Source organism: Pyrus communis, chromosome 6 (genome assembly GCF_041283825.1).
Source record: "Pyrus communis isolate YQ-2024b chromosome 6, ASM4128382v1, whole genome shotgun sequence".
NCBI classification, from domain to species: domain Eukaryota; kingdom Viridiplantae; phylum Streptophyta; class Magnoliopsida; order Rosales; family Rosaceae; genus Pyrus; species Pyrus communis.
Window position 1 is genome coordinate 22,167,292 of NC_142570.1, and position 20,933 is coordinate 22,188,224.

At 36.8% G+C, this 20,933-nt stretch overlaps 1 protein-coding gene across 1 annotated transcript; it reads right to left on the reverse strand.

Annotated features, from left to right (window-relative positions):
- Positions 1–706: 706 nt before the first annotated feature.
- Positions 707–6,080, reverse strand: LOC137710936 (putative ADP-ribosylation factor GTPase-activating protein AGD8). Its single transcript, XM_068450104.2, has 7 exons — positions 5,427–6,080; positions 5,094–5,212; positions 3,465–3,900; positions 3,076–3,342; positions 1,953–2,072; positions 1,340–1,438; positions 707–1,174 (listed from the first exon to the last, which is right to left on the reverse strand). Exons 1-7 carry the CDS (start codon positions 5,493–5,495, stop codon positions 1,067–1,069), a joined length of 1,218 nt encoding a protein of 405 aa, XP_068306205.1. The 5' UTR covers positions 5,496–6,080; the 3' UTR covers positions 707–1,066.
- Positions 6,081–20,933: the final 14,853 nt, after the last annotated feature.

Below are 20,933 nucleotides of genomic sequence, written 5' to 3' on the forward strand. Positions count from 1 at the left end.
TGATGTAGAATTGGCTAAGGTATTTATAGTTAGAAATTTTTTTTTTAATTTTGTCTTAAAAAATAAATAAAAAAAGTTATATGACGTCAGCTAGCAGCATAGCTAGGCCCAACTTTTAGAGCTAGCTGGCTGGCTATGTTTGGCCAGCCCTCTAGCCATTTGGCTACATTTTGGCATGGTGGGTCCCAAATTTTTTTTGCCCAACCCTCCATTGGAGATGGGTTTTATGTTAAAACGGACTATGTTTTGACCTATAGCCCTATGGTCGGCTTGGTTGGAGATGACTTAATGGCTCGTTTTGAAGCTCTTTTAAAATGATTGAAAGTGTTTTTAACAAAAATATTTTTGAGGTTCTAAAACTGGGACATGTAACTAATAACAACTACCAAAACACAAATTGTACGTTGTACTATCAAAGCACATCAATTCAAGTCGCTCGAGAGGCCACAATTACTGCAGGTCTACGAGGAACACGTTATGCAATATAAGATGTTAACGTAACTTAATCGTAATTGTTCAAATAGGAGGGAAAGGAAGAGGAGAGAGATTAGGAAGTGAGAAAATCATCCTCCGGAAAAGGCAGGTACTTGACAAAGGACACAACTACATCAAGCAACTTGACCCGACCCAAATTACAGTTCTTAACGTCAACCCTGTCATTCAAGCAACACATCTTCCCTTCGATAACTTAGCCTTCAACGATATATTTCTTGCAAGTTCACTTATAAAAGATTGAATTAAAATTGGGCGGGGACAGAATCCACAGTTTCAACAGAATACAGGCCTTGCTCCCTTGGCACAAAGCAGTAATGTTATGGTGGTTTTACAAAAACACGAGCACATATAATCCACAATCTCAGAACAATAATAATTCCTGTGCTACAAAATATAACACCCGCCACTCTTAAGCCCCGAAAATTTTTGTAAGTCTTACTGGTCTTTTGAAGAACTTTATCGATAAGTCTTACTGGTCTTTGGAAGAAGTTTATCGACTCTCTTTACAACCCCTACATATGATATTGGCTGGTGTACTTACTTTAACAAATGAACAGAAAGCATATCAACATCACAGGATTCTGTCCTGAAGATCCGTCATCAAATTGGATGCCAAGGAGCTAAGCTTCTTCCCCGTCTCTCCAGCAATATTCTTTAAGGAAGAGATATCCTGTTGTGCCTGGAAAGCATCACAGCAATTAAACCCAAATTAGTAACCAAAACTCAGAATGGAAAAAGAAAAGCAAATCAAGATTAACTTTGGTGAGACACAGGCTAAAAGATGATAGGCATACATCACACAAAAATGACGGGCAAATTTATTGCCTGCCACTGCCAGACATACCTGAAAAGACAGTCGGTTGATTAGGTCGCTTGCATTAAGATCAATAGCTGGATCTCCCCTGTCACCAAATAGATCAGCACTGGAGATGGCAGCAGAACCCTGGAAGTAGAAAGACAATTGTGTTATCAACAGCTAAATTCATTCTCTAAGATTTCTCTCTCTCTCGGCATATCAAATATATTGGCAATTTGGTATTGGCCTTCAATGCTAAAGTTTCACATGAAAGTTTTATATTCAAGCACCCCCAAATTTCATGTCCAGAACAAGAAAATACATATAAGATTTGTAGGAACTTTAATTGAACCATATGTTTTGAAGAAAATAACTAATAAAAACAATTGTCAGTAAAATAGTAACTCAGTACTGTTGATTGATCGTGAAATATAAAGATCACAAGTTTATACTAAAAATGGTTCCTTTTAAGATTTTATTTTATTAAAACAGAAAAAACATGGTTTAGGATAAATATAATTTGCCAATATGAGGTCTAGCTGAACGATAGTGGTAACCTGACAAGACTTCAACCAGAAAGTAAAAAACCAAAGACATGGTACAATAATTCAAAAGAAGCACATGAACATGAACATGGTATTATAATGGTAATGACACACACCGAGAACTTCTGCAAGGAGGCTTGAGCATCAACATCAGCAGATCTGTTCTGGTCACCAAAAAATTGTGCGGAAGAGATAGATTTTGCATTTGTGAATTTCTTTCTTGCTTCATCAGTTTCCTGAATTTGAAAAAAATAAAACCTGAATATTTAACAAAAGAAGAAAAGGAACAGAAACGAAAACTGGTTTTCAGAGTGTGCTGAAACATGACATAAAATAAGTCTTAACATGTCACAAGTCTCTTCTTATAGGTCTCTCCAGTAATCAATATCCAAGCGCAAAAAGACAAATGCAAACATATCCATAAGTGTGAACACTATAAGACTCAAAAATTTTAGATTGAGGAAATCACCAGCAGTAAACATTCTTCTGAAGAATATTTAAGTGCTAAGTTTTCCTAAATAGGTTTGTAGTTACTACAATCTCACAAGGCAAACTTTATTTCCACCTCTGAAAATTATATGGCCGGAGCCAGGTCAGGCAGGAGTGATTGGTATTATGGGAGGATTGTACATTCCAACTGTCATAACAATTTTACTCTGGAGGCACCATTTAATAAAACAAGGCCTTACCATTTCAGGCATATGGTTTGCACTTAATAACAACATAGAAAGGGAATGGATGAAAAATCTACAAACCATTTAAAAAGACTCAAGTAACACAGAAAATAATCTCATTCACCTTTTTAAACATCATAATCTGCCTATTTGTCTTGCAATCCATTCTTACTTTGTATTAGAATTCTAGAATACGATAGACTAATTTTGTATCTGACTATTTTTTCTCTTCCCTAGTAATATAGTGCCCGTCTCTTTCCTTAAAAAGATGATAGGAAAAGTTTAACCCATATGGTTCTCTTCGATTCATCAACCTTATACTTCTAAATCATGTCAACTCGTTGCTCCTGGTTTGATAAGTGAAACATGTATCTAGAGAATTGGGCACATAACATTTTTTTTTAATTGCATTTGTTAAATCCACAATTGAAGGCATGTCAGGAACTTTATATGATAATCATAAGCGACACGGAAACAGAAACAGTTACTTCAGTCGTGACGTATTTGAACTAGTTCTCGTGGAAACTACTTTATATGTTAAAGTCATAGGTCATAAATAACTTACTTGAACTTTTGAGGTATTTGAACTAGTTCTCTTGGGGAAACTATTGTCCATTCCAAAATCCGAAAAGAAATTTGATGACTTTGGTGGAGCAATATGGCTAATCACATGAGCACCAGTGGGATTTGTCTCAGTATTTTGGACAATTTCTACATACTCAAATCGAGATGCAAAGGATGATCCAGCTGTTGGAGTGCTGTTAGTTGAGGAAGGCACTGGAACTGGGGCAACTGGCTCTTCAGGTTTCTGATCGTACAGGCTTTCACTTGGCTGCATTTGATAAAGTTAAGATAAATGCATTTTGGTTAAACATATAATCAAATAAGAAACCGAATCCAAAGATACTACATCTGATGAATAATCTACCCCAATTTTGAATAAGCAATCACAACCTTTGTAGTAAGTTTGCGAGCACCAAGCCCCCCGGTCTTCCCAGTTTTCTTAGCACCACCAAGAGGCTTCTTAACAGTACTGGTAACATATGTATGAGGGGCTTTCGGGGAAGCAGCGATTTCAGGTGTTTCTTTCCTTGCTATAGAGTTCTCTTTTGGAGCTTCATGGGTCTTGACATCAGGAAGCCCATTAGATGCTTGTCCTGACTGAGATGCAACAGGAGATGATGGAAGACCTGCCTCTTCTGCCATACTTTTGGCAACTTCTTTGGTAAGTATATGCCTATACAACTCGGCAGCTCTTGATGTGTACTTAGCCTCAATTTTGCCTCCATCCGTCCATCCATGCTGCTTAAAGAAAACTTGTGCACGGTTGTTTCCTCCAAAGCTCATCGTTCTCAGCTGTTCAGGAGTCCATGAGTCTAAATTTGTAGATCTATACCAATAGAAACAAATGTAAAACTGTTGTCATTGTCGTCGTTGTTGCTTTTGCAGTTATTTGTTGGCCATAAGAATTTCAATATCATACATTATCAAATACAGTGTTGTTTAAATTTGAATATCTGACTTCAAATTCAATTCAACATCAAGTTTTTGAAAAGTAAACAATCTTTCACTTGTACTTTCCATTGTGAAGACAAAATATAAATTAAAAAGTAACTTTCTTGTAAACTTAGAAAGTTAGAATCACACTAAATGGGGAAATAAGATTTTAACAATTTGATTGAAATGAAATCTGAAATCAAATTATCAGATCCACCCATGATGCTACTGTATTTTTATTCTAAACATGGCTAAATTTGGAATATGGAAGATTTGCCTCTGTATTTGTTGGGCTGGCTGCCTTTATCCCATACAAACAAAATACTAGGAAGCCCTGACATCCTTAAACAAGAGGAAGATTCCTCCGGCCTTAACAACAAGAGGCCGCATTGTATACTACAAAACACTAAACTCGGCAAGATTTGCGAATGGACAGCTGCGACCATCAATCCATTGGCCATTGACTAGAAAATACATCAAAAATCCAAATGGAGGCTTTTGAGGTTAAAACATAAAGCTTACCTTTTGTTATAACTTATTAAGGCCTTATTCATTAATAGAGCTAGTTGGCAATTTACAATAACTATACAGGGAAAAAGTAAAAAGGCTCCCCTCTTTAAACCAAAATTCCTCTTTCTAATAAGAAACAAGTGCAAAGATTGTCCGAAAAAGCAGTGTGGCCAAGTAAGTCAGAAAGTAACAATCAACAAAAGCATGTCACTGCAAAAAAAAATTTAGAACGACAACAACTGCATTCTGAATTACACAAAACTAACGGATCCCTGGTATTTGTTTGTTTGTATGTAACAGTTCATGGTTCTATAATAAAGCGAGATCTCGTGCACTTCTGTCCTATGCCACACCCTCAATTCAATTCGATCAAATGTCCATCGTATCACCAAATTCAATTCGATCAAATTAATAAGACAAACCATTGCTTGGATCCCCAAAATTCAGGATACATCAACCCCTTCACCATACTTATACATAAATACATACAATATATGTACTCAAAGCCAACACAGAAAACTTGAAGAATCGAAGACTGAGAGAATAAAGAATCCGTTAGTGCTATAAGAAATATACCTAACAAAGCTGATGTGAACGCCGAGACTACGATGAACGGCGGAGCAATCGATGCAGAGAAAGATCCCATATGTAACCGATGCCCAAGTCGGGTTCTTCGCATTACAATCGAAACACATCTGAACCACATACACACAAAAATAAATAGAAAAAAAAACAAATAAAAGATCTAAGCGAAGAAATCACAGATCTGAATCAGATCTCACAAACCCATATCGAATTTTTCATAAAAATCAAAAACCCATATAATTTTTATCCAAAAACACAACCAAAAAAAAAAAAAGAATAAAAAAGAAAAAAACAAACTGGAAAATGAAACTAAAGAAAACCCACCTTGTTTTCTGCCTTGGCTTTCAGTTTTCTGAAAACAGCGGTCTTGTCGTTGAAGATTTCGGACGCCATTGGAGAGGCAAATCAAAACCCAGAGAGAATATCAAACGAATCCGAAGAGGTGCTTCAACACCTCCTCAGGCAAAAGAGAGAAGAGAGGGAGGACAAAAGGCTGAAGTGAAATCCCCAAATCGATTTCAGGTTTCCGGTTTTCGGCCTTTGGAATTTTTGTTTCGTGGATTTTAAACGGAAGCATTTTATGATGGCCCCGGTTGGACGAAATGACGACATTGCCCTTGCGTTTTACGGGCATTTGCGGCTTTGGTGCTGTGTTGCTTTCGAGTAGTAATTATTTATTTGAACGGAGGGCAAAGGTGGTGGCAAGTGTGGCGGTCTCCACCAACCGCTAACGGCTGGGGGGTGTTAAATAGATGGGGGAAGCTGAACCACCAGTTGGCGGTTGCCGATTTCTTCAACCTTGAACCTTTTGTTTTCTAAGAAAATTCTTGAAAGCTAAATTTAGTCCAACACTCTGCCCTAATTTTGAAAGAAAAAAAATATCTTTTACTGTTTTACATTGAAAGGGTGCAATTTGGGTTGAGGATGAGGATGCATTTTCTCGTGGACTTGGATTGTCTGCCCTTCCCATCCTATCCTATGAACTTGGATTGTCTACCCTCCCCATCTCATATCCTTCACATCTCTGCCTATTTCTGTAGTCACGGTTAAGCCACGTTAATATTTTATATTCTTATTGTTTTTTGTCTTATTATTTCTATTAAAAAAATCAATATAAAATGTTGACGTGGCTTAACTGTGACCATAGAATATAGAAAGGGATGAGAAGGGTATGGGATGGGGACCTGGATTGTCTGCCCTTCCCATCCCGTACTCTTTTCATCCCCTCCTATATTATGTGGTCACTATTAAGCCACGTCAACATTTTATATTGATTTTTTTATAGAAATAATAAGACAAAAAGTAATAGGAATATAAAATATTGACGTGGCTTAACCATGACCACAGAAATAAGAGGGGATGGAAAGGGTATGGGATGGGAAAGGCGGACAATCCAGATCCTTTTCTCCCAAGGTCTTAGAATAGTACTTACCTTTATCCAGCTTCACCCTTTTCACTATTCACAAATATTTTTTTATGTTTTGAAAATAAAATGATTGTTTAATTTATTAAATTATTTCAAATACAAGGAAAAAGTATAGTACTACAACTAACATAATTAATTCAAAAAAAAAAATCGAAAAACTTCCTTAATAATATAAACAACTACGAAATTGAAACAATCTTATTCTTTCATTTTTTTTGGGTAAATTACACTTTACCAACACAAGTTTAGGGTCGATTTCAATTTCTTACAACATTTTTAAAACATTTCAATTTCATACCTCAAGTACTATTTTATTTCAATCTGACATATACATTTTCCATCTATTGATCCGTTAAGAACTGACGTGGCTGCCACAATTGTGCCACTTGGCTGTCAAATTTGTGCCACATGACAAAAAAAATAATTTTTTATTCATTTAAAAATAATTAATTAAAAAAAAAAACAACAACAACCTAGAACCCATCTTCCCCCCACCTTCTCCCTTTCTTCCCTCTTCACCTCCCCGACCTTCGTCCCTTCCCTTCACCACCAAAACCTCAACTTCTCCCTCTTTGTCACTTTCCTTGACAACAAGCTATTGACTTTTGTGTATACTCCTATAATCTTAGGATTCTTAGCATAGTATGATTTCATGTAATTATTTCTTTCCTTATTGATATGGTTGTAACATCCTATAAATTCCTCCTTGAGAGATGAATAGACACATAATACTATTCCAAAAGCATTCTTTTCTTGGTATCAGAGCCTAGGTTAATACAATAATTATATAGAAATCACGTTGTGCGCAAAACCTAGAACACCTAGTTGCGCAGCCAATTGTGCAGCGCACCGTCAGATCAGCGAGCGACGACATCATTGCTGACCCAAGTTCGTTCATGCATCCACCCAGATCAGTGAGCGATGCCGTCATTGCTAATCCGAGTTCACCGAGCCGATCGTTGCAGCCACTCACCACTACCCGCTGTTGCATTACGCGGCCACAAACCGAGGGCCAAAACCCATAAGTTCTCGCTGCAAATCCCGATTGAGAACCACCACTATCACTCCCACACCCACGCCTGATCTGTTCTAGTCACGCCTTATTTGTTCTGTTTGCAATTTTTCTTGCTTTGTTGTGCTTTAAGGGAAGTCCACATAATTGTCCTGCTTTGCCGTGCTTCAAAGGAAGTCCCAGGCAGGAAGTCCTCACAATTGTCCTGATTTGTTGTGCTTTGAAAGAAGTCCCAGGAGTAAGGAAAGAGAAAAGAAAAAAGAAAAAAGAAAAGAGAAAAAAAAAAGGACAAAAGAAAAAGGAAAAAAGAAACGAAAAAAAATAGTTTATTTTATTTTATTTGGGGTTACTATTTGTTTTTCCTGGGTCTCGCGTTGTTTAACCTAGTTGGTTTGGAATCTTGGCCCTATCAATCACCTTAGACGTTGCACTCAACTCACGCAGAGCAATGACACCCTGGACTCGTCATCCCCGCTGTAATGAGTCGTGTGCATTGATTGGCGAAGTTAAGGTAAATTCTGACCATATAAGTAATGATGGTAAAGCTTTAAAGGTTTTTGCATCTGTTCCGAATAATATATGGATAATTGATTCTGGTGCTACTGAACATATGATTTGTGATTCTAGACAGGTACAAACACTAAACCTATCCACCAAAACTAACATGAGTGTTGTTAATGGTAATATTGCCCCCATCATTGGGGAAGGTGTTATCTCTCTTTCTGATACCCTTAATCTTGATTTCGTATTTGTTGTTCCTTCTCTTGACTATAATTTATTATCTGTTGCTCAAATAATTGTCGCCCTACATTGCCTTGTGATTTTTTGGCCTTCCTTTTGTGTTTTTAAGGACATTTGGACTCGCAAGATGATTGGTTATGATATTAGGAAGGGAAAGCTCTACTACTTAGAACTAATATCGAATAGTACCCAAATGTTGACTCAAGTTCTTGTTGTGGAAGGATCTCACGGGGAGAAGAAGAAAGCTTCAGATGTTTGGTTGTGGCATCATCGACTTGGACATGCTTCTTTCGGTTATCTACGAAGGTTGTTTCCTAGCTTATTTATTCATAACGATGTTTCTAGCTTTAAATGTGGTGTTTGTGAATTGGCTAAAAGTCATCGTACTTCGTTTCCGTCCAATTTGAGTAAAAGTTCAGTTCCATTTATGATAATTCATTCTGATGTGTGAGTGCCCTCTAAAGCTGCTACATTTGGTGGTGCTCATTGACTCGTTACTTTTATTGATGATTGCACACATATGACTTAGGTTTGTTTAATGAAGTCCAAAAGTGAAGTTTCTTCTTTGTTTCAACAATTTCACAAAATGGTGCAAGTACAGTACAAGTCACAAATACAAGTTCTCAGGAATGATAATGGTGGTGAGTATGTGAACTCTGAACTTCGTGCCTTTCTTGATCATCATGGTATTGTTCATCAAACTACATGCCCATATACTCCACAACAAAATGGAGTTGCAGAACGTAAGAACTATCAACTTCTAGAGGTTGTTCATGCTTCCTTGCTTGAGGTGTGTCTCCCGTTATCCTATTAGGGATAATCTCTCACTTCTGCTGCGTATCTTATTAATCGTGTTCCATCTCAATCAGTTGATTTTCAAACACCACTTCAGGCTCTCTCTTCACATGTTGATGTTTCTACAATCCCCAATCTTCCACCTCACGTGTTTGGCTGTGTGGCCTTTGTTCATCTCCACAAATAGCAGAGGAGTAAGCTAGAACCTAGGGCCTTACGGTGTGTGTTTGTAGGATATGCCTCCAGTCAAAAGAGATATCGATGTTATCACCCTTCAACAAAATAACTGTTTATTACTATCAATGTTGTATTTCATGAGCATGAGTACTTTGCCAGTCCTGAGTCTTCACTTCAGGGGGAGAATCAGATAGAAGTTCAAACTCTTGATTATATAATTCTAGATACAGATATTGTGAATGATGTGGAATTAAGTGGTAATGTTTTGGAGACAAGTGGTGATCATTCACGTGGAAATAGTGATGTGAATGATGTGGAATTAAGTGGTAATGTCTTGGAGACAAGTGGTGACCATTCACATGAAAACAATGTTGAAAGCCTTGTAAGGGACGAGCTGACACAACCAAACAACTCATTGCCTTCCTTACCACCGGACAATTCAGTGTTGCATGCTATATCACAGTCAGTCTCACTACTCTTGAGCCCTAACGACCATAACCAATCATCTTTGATCCCGGATGCACCATCACCACGTCGTCTCCCTAACCGTGTCACTCGAGGTATTCTTAAACTTACTTACGAAGCTTACCCTAAATGCAATACTAGATATTCAGTGAATAAACCCAACCCTGAGCCTAATATGTTATACCCATTAAGCAATTATGTGTCTACAAGTTACCTGTTAGAATCAAACAAGTCATTTGTGCATCAATTATCGACTATATCTATTCCTAACATTGTGCAGGAGGCTTTAGCTGATCCACGTTGGCAAGCAGCAATGAATGAAGAATTGAAGTCTTTGAAAAAGAATGTTACTTGGGAGATCACAGACTTATCAGCTAGCAAGAAACCTGTGGGATGTAAATGAGTTTATACTGTGAAGTATAAAGCCAATAAGACGGTGGATCGCTTCAAGGCACGACTGGTAGCAAAAGGGTACACTCAAAATTATGGAATCGATTATACAGATACTTTTACTCCTGTGGCCAAAATCAACACGGTCCGTGTTTTGTTGTCTTTGGCTGCAAATCTTAATTGGCCCTTACAGCAGTTCAATGTGAAGAATGCCTTATTGCATGGAGATTTGACAGAAGATATTTATATGGATCTTCCACCAAGATGTAATGCTCCAGATAAATACAAAAGAAAGGTTTACAGGTTGAAGAAATCCTTATATGCTTTGAAGTAGTCCCCTCGAGCATGGTTTGGAAGATTCACAAAATCTATAAGAGCGTTTGGTTACAAGCAAAGTGACTCTGATCATACTTTGTTTCTTAAAAGAAGAAATGGAAAGTTGACTGCACTTATTGTGTTATGTAGATGATATGGTGGTAATAGGGAATGATCCGGAAGAACGTGTGGCCTTGCAAAGATACTTGTCTACAGAATTTGAGATGAAAGATTTTGGATCCCTAAAATATTTTTTAGGAATTGAGGTATCGATAAGTAGTTGTAGAATTTTCTTGTCACAGAGGAAGTATATTATTGATTTGTTGCATGAAATTGGTATGTCAGCTTGTCAGCAAGTTGCTACACCATTAGAGGAAAGATTGAAGCTTTTTATTGAGCTTAATCAAGTACTAGTTGACAAAGGGAGATACCAAAGGTTAGTAGGTCGTTTAATGTACTTGGCACACACAAGACCAGACCTTACTTATACCTTGAGTGTATTAAGTCAATATATGCATAACCCTGGAGAACAACACATGAATGCAATCATGAAGATTTTGCGATATTTGAAGGGAAGTTCGGGCAAAGGAATCTTGTTTAAAAGGAATAACCATTTTAGAATTGAAGGTTATACTGATGAGGATTGGGCAGGTTCAGTTGACGATAGGCGCTTAACATCTGGTTACTTTACATTTATTGGAGGTAACTTCGTTACATGGAGAAGTAAGAAACATAATGTGGTTGCTCGTTCCAGTGCAGAAGCTGAGTACAGAGGTATGGCCTTGGGGATTTGTGAAATTTTGTGGCTTAAACTTTTGTTAAGTGATTTGGGTATAAAGCATGATCAGCCCATGAATTTATTTTGTGATAATAAAATTGCCTGGGACATTGCATATAATCCGGTACAACATAACAGAACAAAGCATGTTGAAGTTGATCGATTCTTTATTAAAGAAAAATTGGAGGACAAAATAATTGAGGTACCAGCAATAAGAACAGAAGATCAATTGGCAGATATCCTCACAAAGGCTGTTTCAAGTCAAAAGTTTTTTAGTTTCTTACACAAGTTGGGCATGTGAGACATATATGCACCAACTTGAGGGGGAGTGTTGACTTTTGTGTATATTCTTGTAATCTTGGGATTCTTAGCATAATATGATTTCATGTAATTATTTCTTTCCTTATTGATATGATTGTAACATCCTATAAATTCCTCATTGAGAGATGAATAGACACACAATACTATTCCAAAAGCACTCTCTTCTCAAGCCCCTCCTCAACTACCTCACCAGAAAGATCTCCTCCTCCGACTCCATCGAGTTCCTCCTCCTTTCTTTAAAACCCTAAACATTCTCTCCCCTTTCCATTACTCCAAGACCTGCCACATCCGCATCGCCGACATTCTCGTTAATGAAGAATCGGGATCCGAAACCGACGACTATGATTGCTCTGGAGACTTCAATATGGTTGGACACCCACCTCGCCTCCTCGAGGACAACGATGACGACAGATCATGGCCTTACAATGGTCCTCCCCGTGCCGTATCATTTCTCAATGGTTGTCGACTCTGAAATGAGGCAAACGGAGGCGATGCGACACTGTATGAAGCTAGAAGAGACTGAAAGAGGTTGCAACAATGGAGAGGGAGACTCGAGACGATTCACCGTATGCCGCATGTTTGACGAATGGATTGAACGGCGGTGGCGAGGAAACAGAACCAAGTAAGCAAATCAAAAATTGAATTTCTTGTTATAATCGTCAACTACCTCATCAGAAGGAATGAAGGGTGCAAGGAGGGAGGAAGGTGCGTGGAGAGGGAGGGATGAAAGGTGCAGGGAGGGAAGGAGGCAGGGGATGAAGATTATGGGTTTCTGGGTTTTCAATTTTTTTTTTTCCCAATAAGGTAATAAAAAATTATTATTTTTTCCACATGACATAAATTTGGTAGCCACGTGGCACAAATGTGGCAGCCACGTCAGCTTTTAATGGATCAATGGATGGAAAATGTAACGGATGTATTATATTGAAATAAAATAGTACTTGAGGTATGAAATTGAAATGTTTTAAAGATGTTGTAAGAAATTGAAATTGACCCTAAATCTGAGGTGGTAAAGTGCAATTTACCCTTTTTTCTAATTTTTTTTTTTTTTAAACTCAATTAATAATATTGAGTTATGAGGGAGAAATGGAGAAGATGGTTGACCAATCTAGTTTTTTTGGTCAGAGCCTAATGCAATTGTATAAGATTTCTTTATCAGAGCTCGGTTTTGTCATGACTAGGAGTGCAACTCGTGCAGGTTGAAAGTTCAACCCGCCCCTTACCCAACATTTACGATTCAGCTCGGATTAAAGTTGAGTTTCATTCGTGTTCATTCGAGTTTGGGTTTAATTGGGTTTGAGTTGCCCAGCTTTTTGAGTTTATTAATGAAACAACTTATTTTTGCATGAATTCTTAAAAATTAAGCCAAATAGCTTCAAAACTGGTAGTTAAATTTCATACATCAATCAAACTTAAATTCAGTTCCACAAATTGATATCTGCTCAAAAGTTAAACCAAGTGCAAGAATTTCAACCATGCAAAGTTTGAATTAAAATACAAAAAATATGTCAAAGCTTGTACAAAAAGAAAATAAGGAGCAACATTTCATTATTCAAATGTAACCAAGCACCAAACTCAAGTCTTGTAGTCCAAAATTCAATCTACATTCCTATTAAATAAGAAAAAATAGTTAGTTGTATATCATATATTCACAATTATAATTATAATCCATTAAAACAAAATACATGAGAACATAAAAAATACCAAATAGAATCAAGTCTATGTAGTGCTACATGAAACCCCAATGACAAAACTTCAGAAGTATTAGCCACACCCTTACGCGAAATAGAGTTGGTGAGTTCCTTAACCAGTCTCGTGCACGAATCAAACCTTCATTTTTGGAGTCAAAGAACTACTAAATTGGTCACGTACTCAACCCTCGTACTAAGTGCGGATTTGGAAACAATCGTAGAGATAGGAATTGACATACAAGAAAAAGTATGATATGAAGTTGATTATTCTTTTCACCAACCTAAACAATCAAAATCAAACATGTTACTTTCAACTAATTCTTCTAAGTAACACTTCAACTCAAACTTTACTATGATTTTGTTTAGAGTATTAATCCCTCACATCAGATTAAAAAAAAGACCTTACATGTGCTTATAAGAAATTGGGCTACTCTCCAATTGATTTCATAGTGAAATCTCAACTTTCTTCATATTTCTTCTACTATCATAAAATTGTCACAACATGTGCTTTCTTCCTCAATGAGCCCATCCACTTCATTCAAACTTGAGACACTAGAAGTTTAGGAAAAACCAGTATCCAATGATGGCAAGTTCTCTTATAAATATAATTGTCAAAGCTTCACCAATTGACCTTGAGCCTTAGCAATTATATCGATGACTTTTTTACAGTCATAAAATTTGGCATAACACCACTTCACATACTTCCAACCTGTAAAGAGAATCTAGAACCATCGCAATGATTAAAAAACGTATTCACTTTATTAATGAGGCAATACTTATCAAACTTGGACTACATTTTCAAAGCCATGTCATGGAAGTAAGCACCATCACTCTTGGTCCAATTAGAAGAAGAGTTTGAATCATATTCACTTGAAGTAAATAAGAGTTAGAAGTAAAACAATGAAACCCTGATACACGATCTCTAACAATATGCTTTGTAACAATATAGAAATGCTTAAGAAACTTTAACAAGTTTTTCATTGAACTCCAATCATCATTAGTCATCTCATCTTTGCTCTTGAACTCAATACTAAAGTTCGCGTTTAGGTCATGCAAACGCTTAAATGTACTTTGAAAATTAAAAGCAACATTTAGCATTTGGAATGGGTCTGGTACGGTTATTGTACTAAAATTTTCATACAAATTACCATACCAAACTTTTAGTAAGGTGAATCTGGTACCATTACCATACGAAATTTTAGACGTACAAGATTTGGCATGTAATGCAATGGCATTGTACCAATTTGGTATTGGGCTAATGTTTTTGAGCCCGAAATGTTTTTTGCTTCATTTTTTTTTTTTTTTTGTTAAGCAAGTAGCCTGCATATTAAGATTAAACTTAATATCACCTTTAATTTTTGAAATAATCCAATATAACCATAACCAACAACCAAGATTCATCATTCATCACTATTTCACACACATTCAGTAAGTCAAACCATGCTTAAAGAATTAAAGATAAAAATGAGGGTTACAAACCAAATCATTAAATATAAGTTAAAGATTTCAAGTTGTAAACTAAATAAAATATATTAAAGATAAAAGTTAGTAATTAGTATTGTATAATATATATATATATATATATAGAAATTTATATATTTGATACAATACGGAGATATCATCAGTATTGGTTTTGAATACCAATACCATACAAATGCCTTTGGTCTGTACAATTACCGTACCATTAACGTTAAGTCAAACCCACCATTCCTGCTTGTGTAGTTGCATATAGATCTAACCTCAAAAATTTTTATCTTGTTCGTCATTAGACCCACAACACCAACGTCTTATCTTCTGATGTAGCTCCTTCTAGCATGATAAGTTATATTATTATTATTATTATTTTAAAGTATTAGCTGGTGGTTTCACTATGACAGTCCACTCTTATAGGGCAAGAGAAACTACCCGGTACTTGCACGAGAGACCACTAGGATTTTCATTTTCAACTTAAGTGTATGATCTAATTGTTTTCGAAAACAATTTTCACTTAAAACACATTTCAATTGAGAGAAAAGAATAAAAAATAAACGTCTTCTTCTTGGGCCAATACCTCTGGTTCAAATTCGCTTGTTCTCCTTGGGCCTCTGTCGTCAAATTACATTTATTCAAATAAAGAAACTCTAGCCTAATGGATGAATAATTAAAACGTGTCCCTAACCAACAATTTAATTGTTAAGCGGCCAATCACATAGCTCAATTATTAGGTCTAAGTTCATGATCAACCTTCTAACAAATAGCATGCAATCTAAAACTATTGATTTCTTAGGCACATGGAAATTAATTGAACTTCGAGAACTTATTACCAAACAAAAATAATCTCCATTTACTAAGCTATAACAATTAACTTCGGACAATTTATTAAATTAGGATTTTCGAATAACAATTGCAATTAAGGATCTCAACTATATTACAATTGCACCAAACGTCCAAAACTTTCGTAAAATTGCAACTAGGCCCCATCTCCAATTACAAATCCTACAGTTGTGAGGTTTTTTACTTTTATTAGTTTAGTAATGTTTTTTTTATAAACAATTAATACAAGTACTTCCAATTTATACACTAGAAGAGGGAAGGGCTTGAACCAAAACGTAGTAAGCTGAAGTTGAATATCCTAACCATCAAGATAATCCACCACTTGCTTTTAATTAAGTTATGTTGAGTTGTCTTTTCGTATACATTTAAGATCACAAAACTGCAATTCTTAATAAATAGTTGGGCAGAAATGTTAGGCCTTTTTAATTGGGTAGTTGGGTAGAAATGTTTGGGCCTCAAAAGCAGTAAAAAGACATGGGTTTTTGCTTTGCCATTTCGGGAAAAAAACAAAGGCATGGGTTAGGGTCCCTATTTTCTCTTAAAGGCTTTGGCCCAGCAAAAATGCCTCTCCAGGCTCTCCCAATGTCCAGACCAGCAGGCGAACAGCTCAAGCATAGTTTTTTGGGACAAGTAGTGAACAACCACCCGATCCCCTTCTCGCATATCGGAGTAGTTTAAAATATCGTGTTAAGAAAAAAAAAAGGGTTACAACATAGCAGGTGACTGCTAAAATAAAACCAAGGCAAACAACCCAAAAGGGAAATAGTAGAAAAGAAGGCACTGGTTTGGGTATTGTTTATCGAATTATGGGACAATGTGTCTATCCAACCACCTAACCCACTAACTAATGAAAGTAATAAAACAGAATCTTGATTAATTAATCTTAACCTTAATTAAGAATAAAGCAAGCAGCCAAATCCCAAATGGCATTGGTGGACGACATGTCGGATGAGCGTGGCACTCTGTCACATGATTCATAACTCATGAAAGGTTGAAAACAGCGCTAGTTTTGGTATGAATCACGTGCTTTACCTCCTCGTCCATATATACAAAGGCAAAGCAGGCACAAGACCCATGCCTAAGAAACATTTCAACCCCTAATTAAATCAAGAGCAAATCAAATGGCTTCGCGCTTTGTGAGCTGTTAAAAATCAGTTATGGGAGAAGGAGGGAAGGGAAGGATTTCCAGAACCACGTGATCGTCAGTTGGGGGTTACTTATGAAGGAGGACTTACATGTTATGAGTACTTCATCATGATGACTTATCATGCCAATAACATAAAACTGTTTATGTTTTTGTTCACATGTCCTTGGTTTTTTTTTATATCGGGACGTCAGGTGATGGTGTACATTTGTCACATACGTTGTTCACATACTTAAGAAGATATTTTTTCTTACTTTAGTGACACCAAATAGCTACAGTCTAATAGGCGAATGGATATGATTTGAATACATGACAATCATATGTTATTGATAGTCACTTTGGAGGGGCCCTCCGCGCTTTGGCCCTTGTTTGTTTGGTGTCATGTTGTGGATATGGATACTAATCTAGAGGAACCAAACGTGTGGTCCAACGTTATATGAATGGTGGGAGACCCCTTATGTTCATGTGCAACACGCACATCATCGATTTGTATTTGGGGTGAGACCACTTGTTGACCAACTTGACCATTTTATATATATATGTATATCTGTATATATCATTTCTTTCTCGCCTTCAAATGCATTTTTGTTAGAGAAATTATTCGTGTAATTTACTAATTTTTTTAGTACAAGCTTTCATTTCAACTTTCATTACTATAATTTGTGTGTTTAAAGTCTTGAATTTTAATTTGGAGAAAAATCATATTAGAAAATTGAAAGAACACCTAAGTAGTTCTTCAATTAAAAAAAATTAATCAACGTCATCTCTACATATATATGTGTGCCACAATGAAGAATATAAGATAACTCAAATTACTCAATTGTGATTTATCAGCGTCGATGGCATATCTAATGACTCGAGCTGCAAAAGGTATCAAGGTGCATAGTGGCAATAGTGACAACGGCTTGTGTTGACACTCTAGTCACCACCACCACTCTCTTATCACCACATTGGCATGGTGGTCATCACACCTGTATTGGCCGCTGTCATCCTACTACCATCACAACCACCATCTTTATACCACCGCATCATGCCACAACCGTTATCGCTAGATTCACCACCACCAACCCCCAACCCCAACACCATGTCACCACCATCATCACCATGCACCACTATCGATGCCATCACCCACACCTTGGTGACACTGAATAAATTTTTTTGTCTAATTAAGAACGTTTGAGCATACAAGCATACATAATAACTCTTAAAGTGGGCATGCACTAAAAACCAATTATATAACCCATGAAATTCAAGCTAATTCTTGTGTTCTCAAGGTTATCACCCAAGTGGAGGGCCATCAAGCTCACTCCATGCTCGTTGGATGCTTCCTTGTGTTTTGGGGGCCTTCAAGTTCTCTCCTTGGATATTTGCTTCTCTTTTCGTCCTTTGAGGATTTGAGGAAACGATCTGCAAAGCTTGCAAGGTTGCAAGCCTCTAAATCTCCACACTAAGGATGAGGTGTTAAGTGAAGATGGATGGATGACTTGGATGAAGGAAGATTGATAGCTGTACTCCACCCAAATGGCTGGTCTCCTTAGAGATAAAAGAGAGAAACGTTTCACTCTTTGTCTCAAGAAAACCTTGATGAGGTCAAAGCTATAAAGTTGCTTTTATACCTCATTTCAAGTGAATGGCAAACTTGTAATAAGTCTACTATTCTCTCTGTGGTTGGCCTTGCTTGTTTAGTTTGGCTAATTGTCCATTTCGTTTTAGTTGCCATACAAATTAAACATAATGTATCTTAAGGATCAAAACCCATTTGGGACCCAAAACCTGAAACTAACTTAAAGCCTAACAAGACCCTTTCGTATGATTAATTAACTAACTAATTAATATTGACGATGCTTAATTAAACTTTTTAATTGTTTTTCTATCTCATTGATATTTCTTCACATTCATACTTACTTGGAGTATGATCCATTAAGTTCCAATTAGCGAGATAGTGGGCAGTTTTAACTCTTAAAAATTGATTGTGTATAGAGACTAACTTTCAATTCTCCGTTTGTTGAAGATTAGTGTTGGCAATCTTCAAGGCTTCCATAAATCATAAGTGACACCTAACGGTACGTCATGGCTACCCAAGCTAAGTAGAAGTGGATGGAGAACATATCCAGTTACAACTACAAACCAATACGATCCTTCTCTAATTCAATATTCTTGACCACATTGTTTGTTTGATTTTGTTTCATGTAATCCAATGCAATACTTCTCTATATGATTCACATGCCTACATGATTAGGTAATTTAACCCCAACAATGTTGTAGACATCCTCAATGGAATGCCTTTAACATAGTCAAGATCAAGGACCAAACCATTGGAAGACTATGATGTCTCAGGTTAAAATGACCACTTTGCATTATTGCAAATTATGAGTTCTTACATAACCTTTTTTTAGAAATCATTGTGATCGTTGGTCAAATGTACTCACCCTTTTAAGCACCTATGTGTTTGCCTTAATGTCTAACACTTATGACTTAAGACATTCATACTCCCCCTTGAGTAAACATAACACATACTAATCTTAGTAGATTGTCAATGCTCAACTAATAATCCTATGGCCATGAATGTTTTGGGAATGAATATAAGAGAAGGGTCTTGTTGATCTAACTTACTTAGATCACTTCTCCTCTTAGGTTGAATACATTCCTTGAATTTTGTTATTTGATTAAACATAAGATACAATACATAGTGATCAACAATAAGCTTTACTCCTAGCAGACAAAGAATTATCTAAGGAAGAGAGGTGTGATGTATCACGCATTCTCCCAGCATCAATTGCAAGTGATATATGTGTGCCTCCTATTGTTGAAGTCTCTTGTGAGCAGTGGCAAAGCCACGTGAGGGCGAGGAGTGGCAGCTGCCACTCCCCTCGCCAGAAAACACCACTGGAGAGCTCAGTTCAGCCTTTCCCCTCGCCGGAAAACTAACTAGTGCAGCCCCTCTGTTTCCAGTGTTTTGTTTTTGCTGCGCGCAGCAGTAACATATTTGGTTTTTTTATTTTTTTGTTTTTTAAAACATCCAGGCTAAAATGACGTCGTTTTGGTCCTGGTAAAAAAAAAAATTAAAAATTTAAACATAAAATGGCGCCGTGTCCCTCTTTCGCTTAGTCCCTTCAAGCCCGTGTCCCCTTTTATTGTTTCAACCTCTCATATTCACCAATTAGAGAGAGAGAGAGAGAGCAGCTTTGCCCCCAAAATCCCAGCAGCCAATGCCCAACGGAATGGAAAATTTAGGAAGGCTGATTCCTGTTGGTTTTTTGCAGCCATCACTAGCCACTCTTCAGCCACTTAAGTCTGAGCCGCTGGCTTCCAGCCTTCAATCAAAGGTAAATATTTTATTTCCTAAATTTATTTGTAATTTGTTTGTATTGATTAATTATGAAAGACATTACTATATAAAAAGATTTAGTTGTTGCCATTTTTCTTTAACCTTGCACTCTTTTAAGTTCGCCCCCCCTCGCGCCCAAGAAATCCTAGCTTCGTCACTGCTTGCGAGTATTGTTTGATCTCTGGTTGTGACTCCTTCTTTCTCCCACAATTTCCGCTGGTCAACAACCAACCACAATTCACTATAATTCTTATTTTAGGTGCAAAGCTATTCAATAAAGACCTCTTTCTCTCTTTTTTTATTCCATTAAACAAATAAGACTTTAACATGGTAAGTATTCCAAAAGCTATTACGTCAAATGAATGGTTTGAAGGCATTATTACGTCAAATGAATGGTTTGAAGGCATACTTCCAATAGACACCCCCACAACTCTCCCAAAACCATGTCATAACACCACCACCTATTTAACTCTCTGGTTGCAGTTATTTAATTAGGTGGTATCCCAAGATTGAAGAGATCAAATTTCTTTAAGGATCTAGAGTGAGGAAAGAGCGCCTTTGGGTAGAGGTTTCTTGAAGGCAGTTTCATTATGGTGGTATACAAGCCGCCTGCTTTGGAACTTCCAGTTCTAGATCAACTAGTAAATTTTGACAAATCAGTGAGGTTTTGTTTCTCCTAACACCAAGTTTGATCTTGCTAGAGTTATCAGCAGGAGTGTGGTTTAGAAACAATCTAACCTTTAAGAAATTATAAGAACTAAGTGCAAGAAATAATCTAACTTTTAACAAACAAAGATGAAGTCATAGTCGACTTTAGTAGTAAAACTTCTCCTCTCATGTAGAAACAATATACTGGGCTGACAATAGGTCTAAATCCAATAATGAGACTCTTTTTTCTCTGAGAGCAGTGACTGCTATTTATGTTGAAACAATTC